This window comes from Bombina bombina, chromosome 2 (assembly GCF_027579735.1).
Source record: "Bombina bombina isolate aBomBom1 chromosome 2, aBomBom1.pri, whole genome shotgun sequence".
NCBI classification, from domain to species: Eukaryota; Metazoa; Chordata; class Amphibia; order Anura; family Bombinatoridae; genus Bombina; species Bombina bombina.
Window position 1 is genome coordinate 1,184,477,335 of NC_069500.1, and position 22,566 is coordinate 1,184,499,900.

The following is a 22,566-nucleotide window of genomic DNA, read 5'->3' on the forward strand; positions in this document are numbered from 1 at the left end:
GTGTGTCCGGTCCACGGCGTCATCCTTACTTGTGGGATATTCTCTTCCCCAACAGGAAATGGCAAAGAGCCCAGCAAAGCTGGTCACATGATCCCTCCTAGGCTCCGCCTACCCCAGTCATTCGACCGACGTTAAGGAGGAATATTTGCATAGGAGAAACCATATGGTACCGTGGTGACTGTAGTTAAAGAAAATAAATTATCAGACCTGATTAAAAAAACCAGGGCGGGCCGTGGACCGGACACACCGTTGGAGAAAGTAATTTATCAGGTAAACATAAATTCTGTTTTCTCCAACATAGGTGTGTCCGGTCCACGGCGTCATCCTTACTTGTGGGAACCAATACCAAAGCTTTAGGACACGGATGAAGGGAGGGAGCAAATCAGGTCACCTAAATGGAAGGCACCACGGTTTGCAAAACCTTTCTCCCAAAAATAGCCTCAGAAGAAGCAAAAGTATCAAACTTGTAAAATTTGGTAAAAGTGTGCAGTGAAGACCAAGTCGCTGCCCTACATATCTGATCAACAGAAGCCTCGTTCTTGAAGGCCCATGTGGAAGCCACAGCCCTAGTGGAATGAGCTGTGATTCTTTCGGGAGGCTGCCGTCCGGCAGTCTCGTAAGCCAATCTGATGATGCTTTTAATCCAAAAAGAGAGAGAGGTAGAAGTTGCTTTTTGACCTCTCCTTTTACCGGAATAAACAACAAACAAGGAAGATGTTTGTCTAAAATCCTTTGTAGCATCTAAATAGAATTTTAGAGCGCGAACAACATCCAAATTGTGCAACAAACGTTCCTTCTTTGAAACTGGTTTCGGACACAGAGAAGGTACGATAATCTCCTGGTTAATGTTTTTGTTAGAAACAACTTTTGGAAGAAAACCAGGTTTAGTACGTAAAACCACCTTATCTGCATGGAACACCAGATAAGGAGGAGAACACTGCAGAGCAGATAATTCTGAAACTCTTCTAGCAGAAGAAATTGCAACTAAAAACAAAACTTTCCAAGATAATAACTTAATATCAACGGAATGTAAGGGTTCAAACGGAACCCCCTGAAGAACTGAAAGAACTAAATTGAGACTCCAAGGAGGAGTCAAAGGTTTGTAAACAGGCTTAATTCTAACCAGAGCCTGAACAAAGGCTTGAACATCTGGCACAGCTGCCAGCTTTTTGTGAAGTAACACAGACAAGGCAGAAATCTGTCCCTTCAGGGAACTTGCAGATAATCCTTTTTCCAATCCTTCTTGAAGGAAGGATAGAATCTTAGGAATCTTAACCTTATCCCAAGGGAATCCTTTAGATTCACACCAACAGACATATTTTTTCCAAATTTTGTGGTAAATCTTTCTAGTTACAGGCTTTCTGGCCTGAACAAGAGTATCGATAACAGAATCTGAGAACCCTCGCTTCGATAAGATCAAGCGTTCAATCTCCAAGCAGTCAGCTGGAGTGAAACCAGGTTCGGATGTTCGAACGGACCCTGAACAAGAAGGTCTCGTCTCAAAGGTAGCTTCCAAGGTGGAGCCGATGACATATTCACCAGATCTGCATACCAAGTCCTGCGTGGCCACGCAGGAGCTATCAAGATCACCGACGCCCTCTCCTGATTGATCCTGGCTACCAGCCTGGGGATGAGAGGAAACTGCGGGAACACATAAGCTAGTTTGAAGGTCCAAGGTGCTACTAGTGCATCCACTAGAGCCGCCTTGGGATCCCTGGATCTGGACCCGTAGCAAGGAACTTTGAAGTTCTGACGAGAGGCCATCAGATCCATGTCTGGAATGCCCCACAGCTGAGTGACTTGGGCAAAGATTTCCGGATGGAGTTCCCACTCCCCCGGATGCAATGTCTGACGACTCAGAAAATCCGCTTCCCAATTTTCCACTCCTGGGATGTGGATAGCGGACAGGTGGCAGGAGTGAGACTCCGCCCATAGAATGATTTTGGTCACTTCTTCCATCGCTAGGGAACTCCTTGTTCCCCCCTGATGGTTGATGTACGCAACAGTTGTCATGTTGTCTGATTGAAACCGTATTAACTTGGCCCTCGCTAGCTGAGGCCAAGCCTTGAGAGCATTGAATATCGCCCTCAGTTCCAGAATATTTATCGGTAGAAGAGATTCTTCCCGAGACCAAAGACCCTGAGCTTTCAGGGATCCCCAGACCGCGCCCCAGCCCATCAGACTGGCGTCGGTCGTGACAATGACCCACTCTGGTCTGCGGAATGTCATCCCTTGTGACAGGTTGTCCAGGGACAGCCACCAACGGAGTGAGTCTCTGGTCCTCTGATTTACTTGTATCTTTGGAGACAAGTCTGTATAATCCCCATTCCACTGACTGAGCATGCACAGTTGTAATGGTCTTAGATGAATGCGCGCAAAAGGAACTATGTCCATTGCCGCTACCATCAACCCGATCACTTCCATGCACTGAGCTATGGAAGGAAGAGGAACGGAATGAAGTATCCGACAAGAGTCTAGAAGCTTTGTTTTTCTGGCCTCTGTCAGAAATATCCTCATTTCTAAGGAGTCTATTATTGTTCCCAAGAAGGGAACCCTTGTTGACGGAGATAGAGAACTCTTTTCCACGTTCACTTTCCATCCGTGAGATCTGAGAAAGGCCAGGACTATGTCCGTGTGAGCCTTTGCTTGAGGAAGGGACGACGCTTGAATCAGAATGTCGTCCAAGTAAGGTACTACAGCAATGCCCCTTGGTCTTAGCACAGCTAGAAGGGACCCTAGTACCTTTGTGAAAATCCTTGGAGCAGTGGCTAAACCGAAAGGAAGCGCCACGAACTGGTAATGCTTGTCCAGGAATGCGAACCTTAGGAACCGATGATGTTCCTTGTGGATAGGAATATGTAGATACGCATCCTTTAAATCCACCGTGGTCATGAATTGACCTTCCTGGATGGAAGGAAGAATAGTTCGAATGGTTTCCATCTTGAACGATGGAACCTTGAGAAACTTGTTTAAGATCTTGAGATCTAAGATTGGTCTGAACGTTCCCTCTTTTTTGGGAACTATGAACAGATTGGAGTAGAACCCCATCCCTTGTTCTCTTAATGGAACAGGATGAATCACTCCCATTTTTAACAGGTCTTCTACACAATGTAAGAATGCCTGTCTTTTTATGTGGTCTGAAGACAACTGAGACCTGTGGAACCTCCCCCTTGAATTCCAGAAGATAACCTTGGGAGACTATTTCTAGCGCCCAAGGATCCAGAACATCTCTTGCCCAAGCCTGAGCGAAGAGAGAGAGTCTGCCCCCCACCAGATCCGGTCCCGGATCGGGGGCCAACATTTCATGCTGTCTTGGTAGCAGTGGCAGGTTTCTTGGCCTGCTTTCCCTTGTGCCAGCCTTGCATTGGTCTCCAAGCTGGCTTGGCTTGAGAAGTATTACCCTCTTGCTTAGAGGACGTAGCACTTTGGGCTGGTCCGTTTCTACGAAAGGGACGAAAATTAGGTTTATTTTTTGCCTTGAAAGGCCGATCCTGAGGAAGGGTGTGGCCCTTACCCCCAGTGATATCAGAGATAATCTCTTTCAAGTCAGGGCCAAACAGCGTTTTCCCCTTGAAAGGAATGTTAAGTAGCTTGTTCTTGGAAGACGCATCAGCCGACCAAGATTTCAACCAAAGCGCTCTGCGCGCCACAATAGCAAACCCAGAATTCTTAGCCGCTAACCTAGCCAATTGCAAAGTGGCGTCTAGGGTAAAAGAATTAGCCAATTTGAGAGCATTGATTCTGTCCATAATCTCCTCATAAGGAGGAGAATCACTATCGACCGCCTTTATCAGCTCATCGAACCAGAAACATGCGGCTGTAGCGACAGGGACCACGCATGAAATTGGTTGTAGAAGGTAACCCTGCTGAACAAACATCTTTTTAAGCAAACCTTCAAATTTTTTATCCATAGGATCTTTGAAAGCACAACTATCCTCTATGGGTATAGTGGTGCGTTTGTTTAAAGTGGAAACCGCTCCCTCGACCTTGGGGACTGTCTGCCATAAGTCCTTTCTGGGGTCGACCATAGGAAACAATTTTTTAAATATGGGGGGAGGGACGAAAGGAATACCGGGCCTTTCCCATTCTTTATTAACAATGTCCGCCACCCGCTTGGGTATAGGAAAAGCTTCTGGGAGCCCCGGCACCTCTAGGAACTTGTCCATTTTACATAGTTTCTCTGGGATGACCAACTTGTCACAATCATCCAGAGTGGATAATACCTCCTTAAGCAGAATGCGGAGATGTTCCAACTTAAATTTAAATGTAATCACATCAGGTTCAGCTTGTTGAGAAATGTTCCCTGAATCAGTAATTTCTCCCTCAGACAAAACCTCCCTGGCCCCATCAGACTGGGTTAGGGGCCCTTCAGAAACATTATCAGCGTCGTCATGCTCTTCAGTATCTAAAACAGAGCAGTCGCGCTTACGCTGATAAGTGTTAATTTTGGCTAAAATGTTTTTGACAGAATTATCCATTACAGCCGTTAATTGTTGCATAGTAAGGAGTATTGGCGCGCTAGATGTACTAGGGGCCTCCTGAGTGGGCAAGACTCGTGTAGACGAAGGAGGGAATGATGCAGTACCATGCTTACTCCCCTCACTTGAGGAATCATCTTGGGCATCATTGTCACATAAATCACATTTATTTAAATGAATAGGAATTCTGGCTTCCCCACATTCAGAACACAGTCTATCTGGTAGTTCAGACATGTTAAACAGGCATAAACTTGATAACAAAGTACAAAAAACGTTTTAAAATAAAACCGTTACTGTCACTTTAAATTTTAAACTGAACACACTTTATTACTGCAATTGCGAAAAAACATGAAGGAATTGTTCAAAATTCACCAAATTTTCACCACAGTGTCTTAAAGCCTTAAAAGTATTGCACACCAAATTTGGAAGCTTTAACCCATAAAATAACGGAACCGGAGCCGTTTTGAACTTTAACCCCTTTACAGTCCCTGGTATCTGCTTTGCTGAGACCCAACCAAGCCCAAAGGGGAATACGATACCAAATGACGCCTTCAGAAAGTCTTTTCTAAGTATCAGAGCTCCTCTCACATGCGACTGCATGCCATGCCTCTCAAAAACAAGTGCGCAACACCGGCGCGAAAATGAGGCTCTGCCTATGCTTTGGGAAAGCCCCTAAAGAATAAGGTGTCTAAAACAGTGCCTGCCGATATTATTATATCAAAATACCCAAATAAAATGATTCCTCAAGGCTAAATATGTTGTTAATAATGAATCGATTTAGCCCAGAAAAAGTCTACAGTCTTAATAAGCCCTTGTGAAGCCCTTATTTACGATCGTAATAAACATGGCTTACAGGATCCCATAGGGAAAATGACAGCTTCCAGCATTACATCGTCTTGTTAGAATGTGTCATACCTCAAGCAGCAAGAGACTGCTCACTGTTCCCCCAACTGAAGTTAATTGCTCTCAACAGTCCTGTGTGGAACAGCCATGGATTTTAGTGACGGTTGCTAAAATCATTTTCCTCATACAAACAGAAATCTTCATCTCTTTTCTGTTTCTGAGTAAATAGTACATACCAGCACTATTTCAAAATAACAAACTCTTGATTGAATAATAAAAACTACAGTTAAACACTAAAAAACTCTAAGCCATCTCCGTGGAGATGTTGCCTGTACAACGGCAAAGAGAATGACTGTGGTAGGCGGAGCCTAGGAGGGATCATGTGACCAGCTTTGCTGGGCTCTTTGCCATTTCCTGTTGGGGAAGAGAATATCCCACAAGTAAGGATGACGCCGTGGACCGGACACACCTATGTTGGAGAAACATAATTTATGCTTACCAGATAAATTCCTTTCCTTCTGGATAGGGAGAGTCCACGGCTTCATTCCTTACTGTTGGGAAATACAACACCTGGCCATCAAGAGGAGGCAAAGACACCCCAGCCAAAGGCTTAAATATCCCTCCCACTTCCTCATTACCCCAGTCATCTGGCGAGGGAACAAGGAAAAGTAGGAGAAACATTAGGGCATAAATGGTGCCAGAAGAATAAAAATAGGGGACCGCCCATAGGCAATAAAAAACGGATGGGGGCCGTGGACTCTACCTATCCAGAAGGAAAGTAATTTATCTGGTAAGCATATATTATGTTTTCTACTTTGTCCTACTGCAAAGTAGAGGGGTGTTCTAGTGCCACAAATGCATTTGAAAACCTTGTGATTATGTGGGCTGTCACTGAGCTTTGTAATAAATTAGAATGTAATTGAATCAGAAAACCATGTAAAAAAAAGACATGCACTGTACTTTGCATGTGTAATGGAAGGGGGACTTGCAGAGCTCTACAATATAGGGAAACATTTCAAACAAATAGGCCATATATTAAAGAGAGTAATTATTACCTCTTGATAAGAAATCCATTCATATGGTTGATTTGGTTTCCGGTGTCCTAAACAAGGTCCATTATCTGTATTGAAAAGGAGGAATTTAATAAAATATTCAGCTTTAAATATGATTGGTACTTTTTAATTTAAAAGTTTTAATTTGTATTATGGATGCCATTAGGGTACCAAAATAAAAATAAAAAAAAATCATTGTTACTGCAGCTCTCATACAAGATCCGGAAAAACAAACAGAGACTTACTTGATACTTTAATCCCCCTTTGAAAAATGTCATAGATAGTTCGAACATCATCATAGTAATATGTCATCACCTCATCACTGTCCAAAAGTGTTGACCTGCGAGCATGTTCGTCTCCCTGTGTGAACAGTAAGGTTACAAAGTCAGCAAGTAGTTTGTTTTGTGTGAAATAAAGCACTACACACATGTAAACATAAAGCATGCAGATTTTACTTTACAACATTTTTGTACTTTAACCTTTTGTATAGAAGACACTAGTGCTCTTAGGCTGAATAATATTTGTGCAAAGATTTTATTTTTTTCCCTCAAGCATAGAAACATAGAATTTGACGGTAGATAAGAACCAAAAAGGCCCATCAAGTCTACCCATATTACATGTTACTTTTTCCTTAGGATAGCTTTATGCATGTCCCAGGCATTTTTAAATTCCTTTACAGTCTTTGTGTTTACCACCTCAAATGGAAGTTTATTCCATGAATCCACCACCATTTCTGTAAAAAAAAATGCTTCCTCAAATTTCTCCTGAATCTGCTACCCTCTAACTTTAGATTGTGACCCCTTGTTTTGGCATTTATTTTTTTGTGAAAAATGCTTTCATATATTTGAAGGTTTCTATCATGTTACCTCTTTTCCCTTCTATCCTCTAAACTATACATATTTAGATCATAGAGTCTTTCTTTGTACGTTTTATATTTTAGACCATGTACCATTTTACTAGCCCTCCTTTGGACAGCTTCTAGTTTATATCTTTCTGAAGATATGGTCTCCAAAACTATACACAGTATTCCATATGTTGGTCTAACTAATGATCTGTAAAGTGGCATAAGAACCTTGCTATTTCTACTACTAAAACCTCTTCCAATGCAACCAAGCATTTGACTGGCCTTGCTGGCTGCACTGCGGCATTATGTACCAAATTTTAAATCATCTGAAATAATAATTCCCAAATAATCCCTTTCTTCTTTAATTACAGTCAGTAATGTACCATTGAGACTATAATTGGCCTTTGGGTGGTGCAGACCCTTTAAATAATAGTTGTATACGAATTTAAAAGAAAAAGAAGAGTGAAATCAGTCCTCATTGAGGTTTCACCCAAATAGAGAAAGGGAATTCAGCAAAGAAATGTTGGATGCGTGAGGCAGCCAAAAGAATTCACCTGGATGCAGAGAAGCTGCATCCCCCAAGGCAGAACATACAGTGATCTGAGATGCCATAGCAGAAAATACAGCATGTCTGCAGAAAGAACAGAACCCATGCAAGTACTGTTAGTGCTTTAACTTAGCAGCTATGCTCCACATTAGACAGTTCTCTTCAAACAGAGCTGTGCTCTGGTTGCACTGTGCATCCAGAGCAAAGTGCTGTTTGAAGTTAACAGTCCTATATGCAGTAGCCCTGCAAAGCAGCAGTGCATTAATTATTTACTGGCTCTGAGATTTTTTTCCAAACCCTCCCCTAGCCTTTCCCAGTCTGCAAAGCTGTTTGTTCTGAATACAAGACGTTCTTATGAGCATTGCACCTTTTTTATTACTACATTTCTATGTTAGACAAAGAGAAAAGGAAACAAATTTATTCAAGAGACATTTTACAGTTTCATTTTTTTTGTCTGAAGCGAATTTGGAATGCAATTTTCAACTACTGCACTATATTATAAAACATTAAAAATGGTTTTATTCTTTAGTTAACCAACACATTGTAATTTAACTGGTGCTTTAGTGTAACTGCCTAATTTAAAATTGAATTTTACATGACCTGCAGAAATCACAGGGTGGAGAAAAAAAAAAAATATTGACCGCAGGTGGCTGTAGCCAAGGCAAACTGAGCATTACAACAAAAGAAACCTAACTGCCCGCAATAAGTATTAAAAAACAAAAAAACAAACAACAACTACATAATAAAATTATTAACCCCTAAATCCGCCAACCCCAACATCGCAAACTACCTAATACATCTATTAACCATTAATCTGCCATTCCCCCACATTGCAAAATTATTTATTAACCCATAAACCGCCATCCACCACCAACGCAATAAACCTAATTAACCCCTAATCTGCCAACCCCCCACAACGCATTAAACCTAATTTAACTCTTAAACCGCCAACCCCTACAACGCAAATAACTAATTTAATGACTAAGCCCCCTAACCTAACACCCCCTAAATTAAACCCTTAATTACATAAAATACATTACAATTAAAATATAAAAATCCTAACAGTACTTTAAAAAAAGAACAAAAAAAACCTAAGATTGCATTAATCTAAAATTACAAAAAAGCAAATTATGCTTACCTGATCATTTTCTTTTTTCTGATTGAAACAGTCCACAGCTGCATTCATTACTTTTGGGAAATAAGAACCTGGCCACCAGGAGGAGGCAAAGACCCCCCTGCCAAAGGCTTAAATACTCCTCCCACTTCCCTCATCCCCCAGTCATTCTGCCGAGGAACAAGGAACAATATAAGAAATATCAGGGTGAAAGGTGCCAGAAGAATAAAATAAGGACGCCCCACATAAAATTACGGGTGGGGAGCTGTGGACTCTTTCCATCAGAAGAAGAAAAGAAAATTATCAGATAAGCATAATTTATGTTTTTCTAAAATGGAAAGAGTCCACAACTGCATTCATTACTTTTGGGAAAACAATACCCAAGCTAAAGAGGACACAATGCCAAAACGGGAAGGTACAATAGGCGGCCCATTCTGAGGGCACCAAGCCAGAAAAACACAAACCATCCCAAACCCGGGTTCTTCAGAGCCGGGCAGAAAATCAAGGGCACAGACTCAGATAGTATGAAGTCCAACCAGAGATCCCAAACAGACTTACTGAACCAACACTCAGCCAAAAGGACCATCGCCCCATAGGCAGTCCCACACTCCCTGTACTAGTACAAATACCCCAAAAAGAAAAGGATAAGGGAAGCCAACCGTATACCCAAAAAGGTATAAAGATTCTCTAAAGGAACCATCTCCTGTAGACAATAAGAGCCCAAAGATCGTACAGAAGCATAAAAAATGACAGCTGAAAACCAAGTCCTCGACATCGGAACTCAGAAAAAAACTGGAGTAAAGAAGATACGGTAGGAACCCAGTAAAAAATGCCTGAGTCCAAAACTCACCGTCTTTGGTACAATTCCGAGACATCCGCAAGGAAAACTGCCAATAAGGAAAATACCAAATTGTCCACCCTTCCAGACAGAGGTCACCCACCAGGCAACTAAGGCGCCGGACTAACCAAAAGTCCACTGGCCCAAAGACCTGCGAACGAACAACCGATCACAGATCGTACCCCCAACTGGACCAGCCCAAGCAATTGCAGATCTGAGCAGGGAAACAAGGTAACCGAGGACCAACCCATGAAAGCAAAAAAGTAGACACAGCTACTCCATCTAGAGACATACGAGAAGGCACGAGATCCAAAGAGAACTTGTGAGCCAACCAACTAAAGTCTCAACGTTGGCCAAGAGCCCAGAAACAAGAGCATCGAGAGACACGTGCAAAAAGAACAGGAGTGTCAAGGAAGAAACCGGGAGAAAACAAGGTCACTCCATTGTATCACAGAAGAGTCCCTCAGTGAAAACCCCATCGAGTCAGCGCACCTATCAGGCGCAGAAATAAAAACCATGCCCTTGCAACCATCCCCCTGTGAAGCCGGAACCGCCACCGACGAGGGACAACAGGCGGCTGACCCCAGGGACCCACAGCTACCGGGCTCCTAGAAAAAGACAGAACAAGGACGAAGGCCGAGGAACCCGGAACGCTGAGCTACCAGGTCTGACCTAGGATCTTACATCCAGTAACATCCTGCAGCGGGATCCAAAAGAAGGCGCTAAGAACGACTCTTGGACAACCGGAAGATTAGGATAAGTCCCATGTCCTAAAAAGGTTAAACTAAACCATCATGCAGGAACAGAAATCCCTGGTCCGAGAGACCGATAGACCTCCCAGGGAACCTCCGGACGAAGCCGGATAACAAGAGCTCTACAAGTACCAACCCAAAGGGAAGAGACCCCCTCACAGAAGACCAATGCTGTAAAAATAGCAAGGACTCAAGGGCGTACAAAGACGCTAGATAAATTTGTCAACCAACCAACATGAACACGAAAGTGCTTGACCAGCGCAGCTAATCCCTTACCAGGGATTAAGCGCCACCTCGTAAAACTACCTAAAGGAGGGAAGGCTGAACACGCCTCCCGTGGATCGAAACTGTAACCCATCAGGTTACCACGATGCCGAGCATCTCCAGAGTATGGCGCTCTGATCTAGCTAGTCACAAACCCCAGAAACAAGGGGAGAGTGAGGACAAGCTACCCACAGAACTCTGCAGGACTCTATACCCCTCAGGAAAAACCATAGGGGAGAAATACTACAGAACAAAACTATAACAACCGGCAACCCGAAGGTTAACACTCCAAAAAATGAACAGAAGGCCCGCAGGACCCACCTAACAGAAAACATCTTGATAAGACGTAGAGGAGATTATACTATTCCTCCCCCATATCTAACAAGGTTGTGTCATTTGAAGAAAAGGCTACCGAGTCCCATAACCCATAAGGGTAGGGTCCCCCAGTAACCCGAAAACGTGTATGAGGAAGACACTAAGGCGAGCCCGCATGTAACTAAAAACACAGCACTCTGGAAAGGTTACTCCCTCAGAGAGCTGCACATGTCCTCCCAGGGCCGGGAGACCCGGGACAAATCGGGCACAAGCACAATCGCGAACAAACATCCAGACTCTGCAGTCGAGCCAGCATCAAAAGGATGTAGAAACGAAAATGCGCCACCACCTCCAGGGGGAACAGACTGCCATCCGAGGAGGGAAAGACATAACTTGGGTTGTCCGCATGTGTAGTATCAGAAGGGAGCGGTAGAAAACTCGCCTCCCGGAGGACAGGGTCCCCCGAGGTGGAAGGCTCAGCAGTCTCTTGAATGCCCGAGCTCGAGGAACAAGGAGCTCTAGAACAGCCTGAGGAACATAACTGATGAACCCTTGTCCAAGGATTCGATTTACACTCATCACAGGACGAGAAGTCTGACCCAGAAAGTTGACCCGATTTAACATCAGTATCCTCCATAGTTGGATACTTAAAGTGGACTATAAACCAAAGTAAAAACGGCACCAGACACCCCCAATGACTGGGGGCACTCCTGATAACCAGACCACAGCAGACTATTACTCAGACGCCACAAAGACAGGAATGTGGAAATGGGAGACACGGATGTAAAACGCCCGGTCACCAGGTGAACCGTACGGTCCAAAAAAAATCAAGGGGTCGCTTCACTTTGAAAGCCTATATGTTCCAAGTCAAGAGCCAGAAAAACACTACACATAAGCAGGTTGAATCACATAATAAAATTATGAATAATAAATAAATTGATAATAAATTGGCAGGTTGAATCACATAATAAAAATTGATTCCAAGATACTAAAGGAGTCTCATTGAGGCCCTAAAAGTTACCTAACAAATGCGTTACAGTGCAATCAGAGAAGGTAAATGAAACTATCTTACCGGAATCCACGCCGTAGAACAGGAACACGGCCCTTCAAGTGTGACGAATAGTTGCATCGCCTCCGCCATGGACACGAGAGGACAGCAGGTAGTGAAGTTCGATAACGCCAAGTGCTGAAAAGGAGCTGTGAATACGAGTCGGGATGGTGTCCCAGGGGAAGCTCCCACTGCATCTCCGGACTCTCACTTTCGCCCAAGCCTGAACAAGAGACTGAAAGGACTACTTAAAACTCCTGTTTCTTGTCGAAGAGTAGCACCCTCCATAAGAAAAATAAATCTAGAAATAAAAAAATAAATAAAAAACTTCTGACACTTCTCTGCCAACCTCCTGGGACGAAAGACAAAGAATGACTGGGGGGATGAGGGAAGTGGGAGGAGTATTTAAGCCTTTGGCTGGGGTGTCTTTGCCTCCTCCTGGTGGCCAGGTTATTTCCCAAAAGTAATGAATGCAACTGTGGACTCTTTCCATTTAAGAAGAAAATAAAAAAAAAAGGTCTAACATTACAGAAAATAATAAACCACATTATCCAAAATAAAAAAATAAACCTAATCCCTATGAAAATAAAAAAGCCCCCCCAAAACATCCCCTTATCTAAGAATAAACTACCAATAGCCCTTAACAGGGCATTGCCCTAAGTTAAACAGTATTTTTTTTTAAGGAAAAGAACTAAGTCCCCCCTCTAACCGTAAAAACCCCCACCCACCAAAATAAAAAAACCTAACACTAAAAAAACCTTAACTACCCATTGCCCCTAAAAGGGCCTTTGTATGGGCATTTCCCTTAAAACACCCCCAGTCTCAAATAGGTACTCACGGTTCTTGAAGTCCGGCGGAGAAGGTCTTCTTCCAGGCGGGTCCATCTTCATCCACAGCGAAGCCGGTGCGGAGCAGAGGTGCAGAGTGGTGTTCCCAGATGTGGTGATCCATGGCGGCATGGAGGCTCCTCTTCATGCGATAGTCCGCCGCACACTGAAGATTAAATGCAAGGTACCCCATAATTATTGGGCTACCTTGCATTCCTTTTGGCTGGATTTTTTTAAATCAGCCAATAGGATGAGAGCTACTGAAATCCTATTGGCTGATTTGAACAGCCAATAGGATTTCAGTAGCTCAAATCCTATTTGCTGATTTCAAAACTTCTGCAAATAGGAAAGCAAGGTACCCCACATTGATTGTTTACAACGGACATCGGATGAAGAGGAGCCTCCATACCGCCGCCAAAGACCGTCACCACCGTTGAGGACCGCCGTTGAAGATCCAGGCATCGGGAACACACCACCGCACCTCCGCTCCATGCTGCCTTCACTCTGGATGAAGATAGAAAATGATGGAGCAATGGGTAGTTTAGGTTTTTTTAGTGTTAGTTTTTTTTATTATTTTGGGGGGTTTTACTGTTAGTGGGCGCTTAGTATTTTTTAGAGGTAAAAGAGCTATTTAACTTGGGGCAATGACCTACAAAAAGGCCCTTTTAAAGGCTATTGATTGTTTAGTATTAGATTAGGGGGCATTTTTAATTGGGGGGGGTTATTTTATAGGGGTATACGTTTAATTTTTTTATTTTGGATACAGAGGCTTAACTAGAAACCACAGGGCCCAGGTGCAAGAATCCACCCAACTTACAAAGAAAAAAAAAAAATGTGATTCAGATTACATGTCTGCAAAAGGAGGTACCCTGTGCCCACAGTCTGAGATGGTCTGACCCCCTATTACTGTATATAGTGACACTGTTTAACCCACAAGTACTGTATATAGTGAGTTAGTGACAGTCTGTAATCTGCCGGTGAGATGGCTGGCCTGACCCTACCTAGTACTTTATAAAGTGACCACAGTAGTCAGTGACATGGTCCAGCCCCCCATGTACTGTATATAGTGGTACTGTATAGTAACACTGTTTACACCCCGCCCCCTCCATGCTGTAGTAACAAGGTTCCACAAACCACACACACACATGCATAAATACACACACAGTCACATAAACAAACACACACACAGTCACATACACAAACACCAATGGGTAAATAAGAAACACTAACCCCTGTAGTCAGAGACACTAGTAAAGCATCAGGTCACATTCAAATGATATCAGTGCAGGCAGTAGCAGGTCAACGTTTATTGGAATTTTTTTGTAATTTTTTTTTGGAAACTGGGCCTCCACCCTCAGGGGCCCAGTGGCAGTTGCGACCTCTGCACCCCCTGTAGTTCCACCAATTTGGATACCTTTGTTTATTTTTTTCTGTCATTTTACTTTTTTTTAATTTTTTGTAAATTTAGCTAGAAGGTGTGTATTTTTTCAACATAGCCTGCCCTCTGGCAGGCTTATCTCCTAGGATCATATACAACACTATTTCCTTAAAAAATGTATGAATCACAAATCAAATATCTTGTCAGAGTACTCAGTAAGTTCATGCAAATCAAAATGCAGCTCAGATGCACAAACTTGTAAGTAAATAGGGATTAGTATGTCCAGAATAACTCTTTCAAGCCTGCATGCAAAAATAAGCTTGTAAAAATAAAAGTAGTTAGCCGTTCATGCATTAAGCACCAAAACCAAGCTTATAGCTCATTAGGCAAAAGTTAGTGTAAAGCTTTACTGTAGTTATAAACAGATCCTTCATACAGTTGCAACTGAGATGATTCAGAGACTTATGTGTGCACAAAAGAACAGCATAAGTGTCTGTATACATTCACTCTAATAGTGGTTATTTCATCAGGAACCACATACTGAATCTGAGTAAAGGATTTACCTTGGCATCCCTTTCGGTCTGTGTTAGAATCACGTTTTTTTGCCTTCCTTCCGACCTTCATCTAGGTGATGCTTACCAACACGATTCTTTACGGCATCCGCCGCATCTCTGATTGTATTGCCACCAGGGAGTATCCGGTTGTTCCGTCCTGGACTCGATAACTGTCGACTGAGTTTGCAGAGTAGTGCTTTCCTCACAGTGTAGTTGCCGTGGCACAGGCTGCACTCCAGGCTTGCTGTGGGTCAGCTGATATGCACACACCCCTCCTAGAAGGAAGATCTTGTGATTCAAGAATTGCCTACTCGCGTTCCACCCATAATCTTTGCGTGAAAGTTTGGGCTTCATCAGGGCTACTGATTGCTTGGAAAGCTCCTCTTATCTCACAGACTCCACCTATTTTCGTTATAGTCTTGATGGTGGATTGCTGCAACTTAGTATATTCATTGTATTAAAAAGTTACATTAAATTGGGGCCCTTGTACATCGTGATTAATATGTTTTACAGAACAATGGAGTTTATTTTTCTATTCTGATAGCACAACGATTACTGGGATATTTCACAAAACCATCATAAATGGATTTCGACTTTAAATTATGCTTAGCGAGATTTTCACACCAAATAGAAAGCAGTCCTATACCTTAAAACGAGACATCTTGTATAGAGTTTTATTATGCTTCTAATTGTGTGTGTGTATATATATATATATATATATATATATATATATATATATATATATATATATATATATATATATATATATATATATATATATATATATATATATATATATATATATATATATATATATATATATATCTCTACAAAATATATAAGAAAAAGAGAGATACCACAGTAGAGCTATATGAGATACTCTGTAAAGATGGGGGATTACAGCACTCTGTAGAGCTTCATTTTACTTCCTTAGGTGTTTGGCTGAAAGCAATCAAGAAACAGACACGCGGATGCACATAAGCTCTGGTCACACGGCAAATTTATTTACACAGTAACAAACATACTGAAAAGACATTGCAAATAGTCAGGGTATAAAAGATTATATTACTACCACTGCAGTGGGATATTCATTTATCGTAATATATTACTAAAACAGCTAGTATAATTGCAACATGTATATTGATCCTGTAAATCAAAAAAGAGAAATAACTAATAATCATGTAGGATTACTTTTGATCATATATACGACCTGTATGAAAGTCCTCCTTGTGATTGACAAAATAGAAAAGGACAAACTATTTCCAAAGAGTCCATTTCTGCCTGGGCCCAGGTTCCAGATGAAAGGAAACTTTAAAAAGATTTTTTCAGGGCTCATTCTTTGCTTTAAAACATGATCTTTTTGATGAAACTTGCATGCTAGAACTCCGAGGTAAATGCGTCCTCTCTAGCTAGCATGGATGAATAATACTTTGTTGCAAGTTGCCGTTATTACTTACGACCCAAGACAAGTGCAGCTTTCCAGGAAACTGCGGTAGGTAGTGGTCCGAGTGTCTGCATCAATACACTCCTCCAGACTTCTGTAATGTAACAACAGTCCAGGTATCTGTGTTAGTGCTCACCTCCGGCTCTACTTTTATAACCGCAAGGCAGCGGTAAGTAGCAGTCCCAGTGTCTGCATTCAATACCCTCCTCCAGACTTCTATGACTGTATTACCGTCCATGTATCTGTGCTCACCTCCGGATCCACCTTATATCCGCAAGAACTACAGTGATTAGTTCTGATATGGAAACTGAAGTTTTATGCCGAGTCGGGACAAGTACTTCCGACCTCAAGCTGCTTGCTGTCTCCACTTCAAAGTCACATCACCTTTGCTTATAGGGATATTGACTGCACCGGGTGACAGATATTTATCTTCATAACCTTCGTCCGAACTTAGGTACACTGTGGATAGGTGTCTGTCGACGCGTGTTTCGCCCCACAATGCTCAGCGAAAACTAGGGCTTCATCAGGACTCCCTGACACCTGTATCTCCTACCTATTATTGGATTCTTTTCAAGGGGGTGTGTTTAGTTCCAGTAAATGGAAATTTACAATTGGTTTCAAACAGGTAAGCCTCCAGAGAAACTATCCAATTGTTAGGAGAATTAGATTTGATACAAATGCATCCTAAATCTGCCGCGAGTACACAGAAATCATGTGCTCCGCTATACAAATATCGCCATCATATAAAACACTAGGTTAGACATAAAGAAAAGGAAACTTAAATAGAGCAGTTATATTTAGTGAAAGGTATTAACTTTGACCTGATATCGATTATTTGTTGACCAAAAGAATTTTTTCAGCTAGACAAAAGATTTTCAGTTATTCTGAATGACAATAATTAGCCCAGAAAAGAAGCATATTCTATTCTTTCGTTTAGCCCAGTAGGAGTCATTGTTTTTAGTGTATATGTCCACCTGGCTTCTTTTCTAAGAAGGCATTTATCCTCATCACCTCCTCTTCCATCTGTAATCCCTTTATCAATTGCTATAAATTTTAAAGATACAGTGCTACTATTATGTACCTCTTTGAAGTGGCGAGCTACACTTGTATCCCTTTCGTAGAGAATGTCATCCCTGTGCTCCTGCACCCTGTCCTTGAACATTCTTTTCGTTTTTCCAACATAGAACAGGGGGCAGGAGCACTGTAAGAGATAGACAACCCCTACTGTATTGCAATTTGCAAAATGTCTTATTTCAAAATTCTTGCCTGTGTGAGTGCAAAATGTTTTGCTTTTTAGGATATATGGACAGTAGACACAATGTCCACAGGGATAGGTGCCTTTAATCTGTTAATGTTTATTTAGCCAGGTGGTTTCAGTCTGTGATCTAACAAATCGACTTTTGACTAGTTTGTCTTTGAGATTTGGTGATTTTTTAGCTGTCATCAGTGGGTATTGTCCTACCCTATCTGCTATTTTTTCATCTAGTGTTAGAATATGCCATTTCTGTGCCAATATAGATCGAATATTATGCCACTGGCAATTATAAGTTGTAATAAACCTTAAGTTATTTTCAACTTTTTTCTCTTTTTTTGAATATAGGAGGTCATCCCTATTAATTTTCCTTACTTTAAGGGTGTGTCTAATCAATTTTCGTGAATATCCCCTTTCTATAAATCTTTGGCACATCTGATCAGCATGATACTCGAATTTTGTCCTGGAGGAACAGTTTCTCCTTAATCTCAATAATTGACTGAAAGGTATGCCTTTCTTCAGAGGTTCAGGATGACTGCTCGATGCCTCCAGGACACTATTCGTTGCTGTACTTTTTCGGTAATTCTCTGTAGAGAGATTTTATTACCTTCTTTTTTAATCACTATATCTAGGAACGGCAGTTCTTTAGTACTTGAGGCATATGTTAGAAATATGTTACGGTTGTTTTTATTTAGATTGGAGACAAATTCTTGAAGACAGGCCAGGGGGCCATCCCACAGCATGAGTATGTCATCCACATACCTAATCCACATGGAAACATGGGAGTCAAACACCTCACCATATTTTTCAAATATGTCCAACTCCCATGCTCCCAGGTGGAGACATGCATATGTCGGAGCACAAACCGCTCCCATGGCTGTCCCCCTGACCTGTCTATAAAGAGAATTGTCAAATTGGAAGACATTATTATTCAAAATAAAATGTAGCAAATCAACAATAAAAGCAGTATGTCTATCACTCCCTGGTCCTCTTGTTTTGAGAAATTGTTTTGATGCTTCTATCCCTATTGTATGCGGTATTGAGGAATAAAGACTTTCAACGTCTAAAGACACCAAGATTGTTTCTGTTTTAACTGATATGCCATCCAACTTTCTTAGGAGGTCAGGGGTATCTTTTACATATGAGGGGAGGGAGAGTAGGAAAGGTCTGAGAAAGATATCTACATATTCACCAATATGTTCACTGATACTGCCAATTCCCGAGACAATCTCCCAGGGGGACAGGTAGGATTTTTATGTATTTTTGGAATTACATAAAAAGTGGGCATTACAGGGTGAGTTGGACTAAGGAATTGAAATTCCTTTACAGAAAGGAGACCATCCATCTTAGCATCCTGTAGGATTCTATTAAGTTTAGATTTTATTGATGTCATGGGATTTTTTGAAAGTTTTTTCATACTGTAATCTATCATTTAGTTGTCTCTTTACTTCGTTAAGATAAAAAGACTCATCTAGGACGACTAAGTTGCCGCCCTTATCAGCTGGCTTATAAATTACTCCCTTTGCTGTACTTAAGCTTTAAAGAAAGACAAGCATTAAAAGAACTAAGTTGTCAGACTGAGTCCAGTCTTCAGATAATTTTTCAATTTCTTTTTCAACTGCTTTAACAAACATTGAAACAATGGGAACCTGTGCTAACGAAGGCATATATGTTGATTTCGGTTGCAGATTAGTTTTTAAGTTTCTGCAGCCTTTTACAAATTCCTCCCTATCTTCATTTTCATTCAGGAGGGATTCTAACACCTTTATAGTTTCCTCATCTTTTCTCTGTTCTGATTTATGCTGATGCATAGTATAGTGTAGAACTATTTTTCTAGCAAAAAGGTGAAGATCTTTCACTAGTTCAAACTTATTTAGTTTGTTTGATGGGCAGAAAGTTAGTCCCTTTCTTAAAACCTCAATGTGAGTCAAATTTAACCTAAAAGAAGAGAGATTTATAATTTGTAGATTACTTTCAACCTCGGCTTTTAATATCCCTGATATGGTCTCCTTCGTGGTCTCCCCCTGTTTCTCATTCCTTGTCGTTGATTCTCCCCTCTGATTTCGTTGAGGGTATCTTCTCTCTTGTTGACTCATACCCCTTATTCCACCTCCTCTTACATCTGTGGTTTGTAACCCAGAACCTCCATCGTTTTTTGACTGTCTTTCAGTATCTGTGTCTAAATCAGAAGCATCGGTACCTGAGTTGTAAGAACCCTTATCAAATCTGTAGACAAACTTTTTTATTTTGATAGTCCTCCTGATCTCTATGTAGTTTTCTACACTTCCTCACTTTTATTTCTGCTTGTAACCTAGAGATGTGTGTTTTAGTTTCTTCATTTAATTTTGCAAAGTTTTGATCATTCTCAAATTTATTTACAACTTGTAATGCTTGTTCTACATCATCCTAGATTTTATCTAGCCTCTTATGGTTTCTCTTAATCAACATATCTATCATATCAAGTGCACAAGCAGATAGTTTACCATTCCATTCTTCTAGAAACTCTAGACCACCCTCTTCTTCTCTTGCATTAAACCCAGGATCCAGGAATAGTCTTAGCCCTCTAGGGATAATTTTCTTCTCAACATAATTGAAAAGACTTGAATTTTCTGCTGAGCTTTACTTGCTTAACTATACACCCTTTATATTTCTTAAAGGCATTAAACACATTTGTTTCTAGATTGCTGCTATCTAAGTTGGTATTAGTCAAAGATTCCTTTAATTCTGCCTCCCATTGTTCATCGGATAGTGTAAAGGCCATATTTGGTTGCTTCAAGATCAGTTTCCGCTAAACACCAAAATGAAATTCTATAAACACACTAGTAAAATTGTGTATTAAACAAAAAATATTTTTTCCATCAATCCCTAAAGGAAAGAGCACTATGGGAATCCTCCCTATTGCTCCTAATATGTATAAGTTACAAAGCAAGTACTGGGAGAGGAATACTGACACCTTGCCGTTTAAACAGGACAAGGTATTTAACAGTAATTATATTTTTGTTTGTTTAAAATCCAAGCGGTAATTATCCGTTCTTAGATTAGGTGCAGACCCCCAAAAACCTTTATAGCTACAAAATATATAAGAAAAAGAGAGATACCACAGTAGAGCTATATGAGATACTCTGTAAAGATGGGGGATTACAGCACTCTGTAGAGCTTCATTTTACTTCCTTAGGTGTTTGGCTGAAAGCAATCAAGAAACAGACACGCGGATGCACATAAGCTCTGGTCACACGGCAAATTTATTTACACAGTAACAAACATACTGAAAAGACATTGCAAATAGTCAGGGTATAAAAGATTATATTACTACCACTGCAGTGGGATATTCATTTATCGTAATATATTACTAAAACAGCTAGTATAATTGCAACATGTATATTGATCCTGTAAATCAAAAAAGAGAAATAACTAATAATCATGTAGGATTACTTTTGATCATATATACGACCTGTATGAAAGTCCTCCTTGTGATTGACAAAATAGAAAAGGACAAACTATTTCCAAAGAGTCCATTTCTGCCTGGGCCCAGGTTCCAGATGAAAGGAAACTTTAAAAAGATATTTTTTTCAGGGCTCATTCTTTGCTTTAAAACATGATCTTTTTGATGAAACTTGCATGCTAGAACTCCGAGGTAAATGCGTCCTCTCTAGCTAGCATGGATGAATAATACTTTGTTGCAAGTTGCCGTTATTACTTACGACCCAAAACAAGTGCAGCTTTCCAGGAAACTGCGGTAGGTAGTGGTCCGAGTGTCTGCATCAATACACTCCTCCAGACTTCTGTAATGTAACAGTCCAGGTATCTGTGTTAGTGCTCACCTCCGGCTCTACTTTTATAACCGCAAGGCAGCGGTAAGTAGCAGTTCCAGTGTCTGCATTCAATACCCTCCTCCAGACTTCTATAACTGTATTACCGTCCAGGTATCTGTTTGTGCTCACCTCCGGATCCACCTTATATCCGCAAGAACTACAGTGATTAGTTCGGATATGGAAACTGAAGTTTTATGCCGAGTCGGGACAAGTACTTCCGACCTCAAGCTGCTTGCTGTCTCCACTTCAAAGTCACATCACCTTTACTTATAGGGATATTGACTGCACCGGGTGACAGATATTTATCTTCATAACCTTCGTCCGAACTTGGGTACACTGTGGATAGGTGTCTGTCGACACGCGTTTCGCCCCACAATGCTCAGCGAAAGCTAGGGCCTCATCAGGACTCCTTGACACCTGTATCTCCTACCTATTATTGAATTATTTTCAAGGGGGTGTGTTTAGTTCCAGTAAATGGACATTTACAATTGGTTTCAAACAGGTAAGCCTCCAGAGAAACTATCCAATTGTTAGGAGAATTAGATTTGATACAAATGCATCCTAAATCTGCCGCGAGTACACATAAATCATGTGCTCCGCTATACAAATATCGCCATCATATAAAACACTAGGTTAGACATAAAGAAAAGGAAACTTAAATAGAGCAGTTATATTTAGTGAAAGGTATTAACTTTGACCTAATATCGATTATTTGTTGACCAAAAGAATTTTTTCAGCTAGACAAAAGATTTTCAGTTATTCTGAATGACAATAATTAGCCCAGAAAAGAAGCATATTCTATTCTTTCGTTTAGCCCAGTAGGAGTCATTGTTTTTAGTGTATATGTCCACCTGGCTTCTTTTCTAAGAAGGGATTTATCCTCATCACCTCCTCTTCCATCTGTAATCCCTTTATCAATCGCTATAAATTTTAAAGATACAGTGCTACTATTATGTACCTCTTTGAAGTGGCGAGCTACACTTGTATCCCTTTCGTAGAGAATGTCATCCCTGTGCTCCTGCACCCTGTCCTTAAACATTCTTTTCATTTTTCCAACATAGAACAGGGGGCAGGATCACTGTAAGAGATAAACAACCCCTACTGTATTGCAATTTGCAAAATGTCTTATTTCAAAATTCTTGCCTGTGTGAGTGCAAAATGTTTTACTTTTTAGGATATAAGGACAGTAGACACAATGTCCTTT

The 22,566-nt window shown here is 41.1% G+C and overlaps 1 protein-coding gene across 6 annotated transcripts in view; it reads right to left on the reverse strand.

Annotated features, from left to right (window-relative positions):
* The window catches only part of ACSL1 (acyl-CoA synthetase long chain family member 1), a 307,660-nt gene that overhangs the window by 170,597 nt on the left and 114,497 nt on the right, over positions 1-22,566 (reverse strand). For all 6 annotated transcript variants that reach the window (XR_008400727.1, XM_053703880.1, XM_053703877.1 and 3 more), the window contains 2 exons: positions 6,619-6,733; positions 6,377-6,441 (listed from right to left, as the gene is read on the reverse strand). Coding sequence is in view for 5 of the 6 variants with exons in the window: in XM_053703880.1 (XP_053559855.1) it covers positions 6,377-6,441; positions 6,619-6,733 (180 nt within the window). In the remaining variant the exon portion in view is untranslated. The remainder of the gene's footprint in view (positions 1-6,376; positions 6,442-6,618; positions 6,734-22,566) is intronic.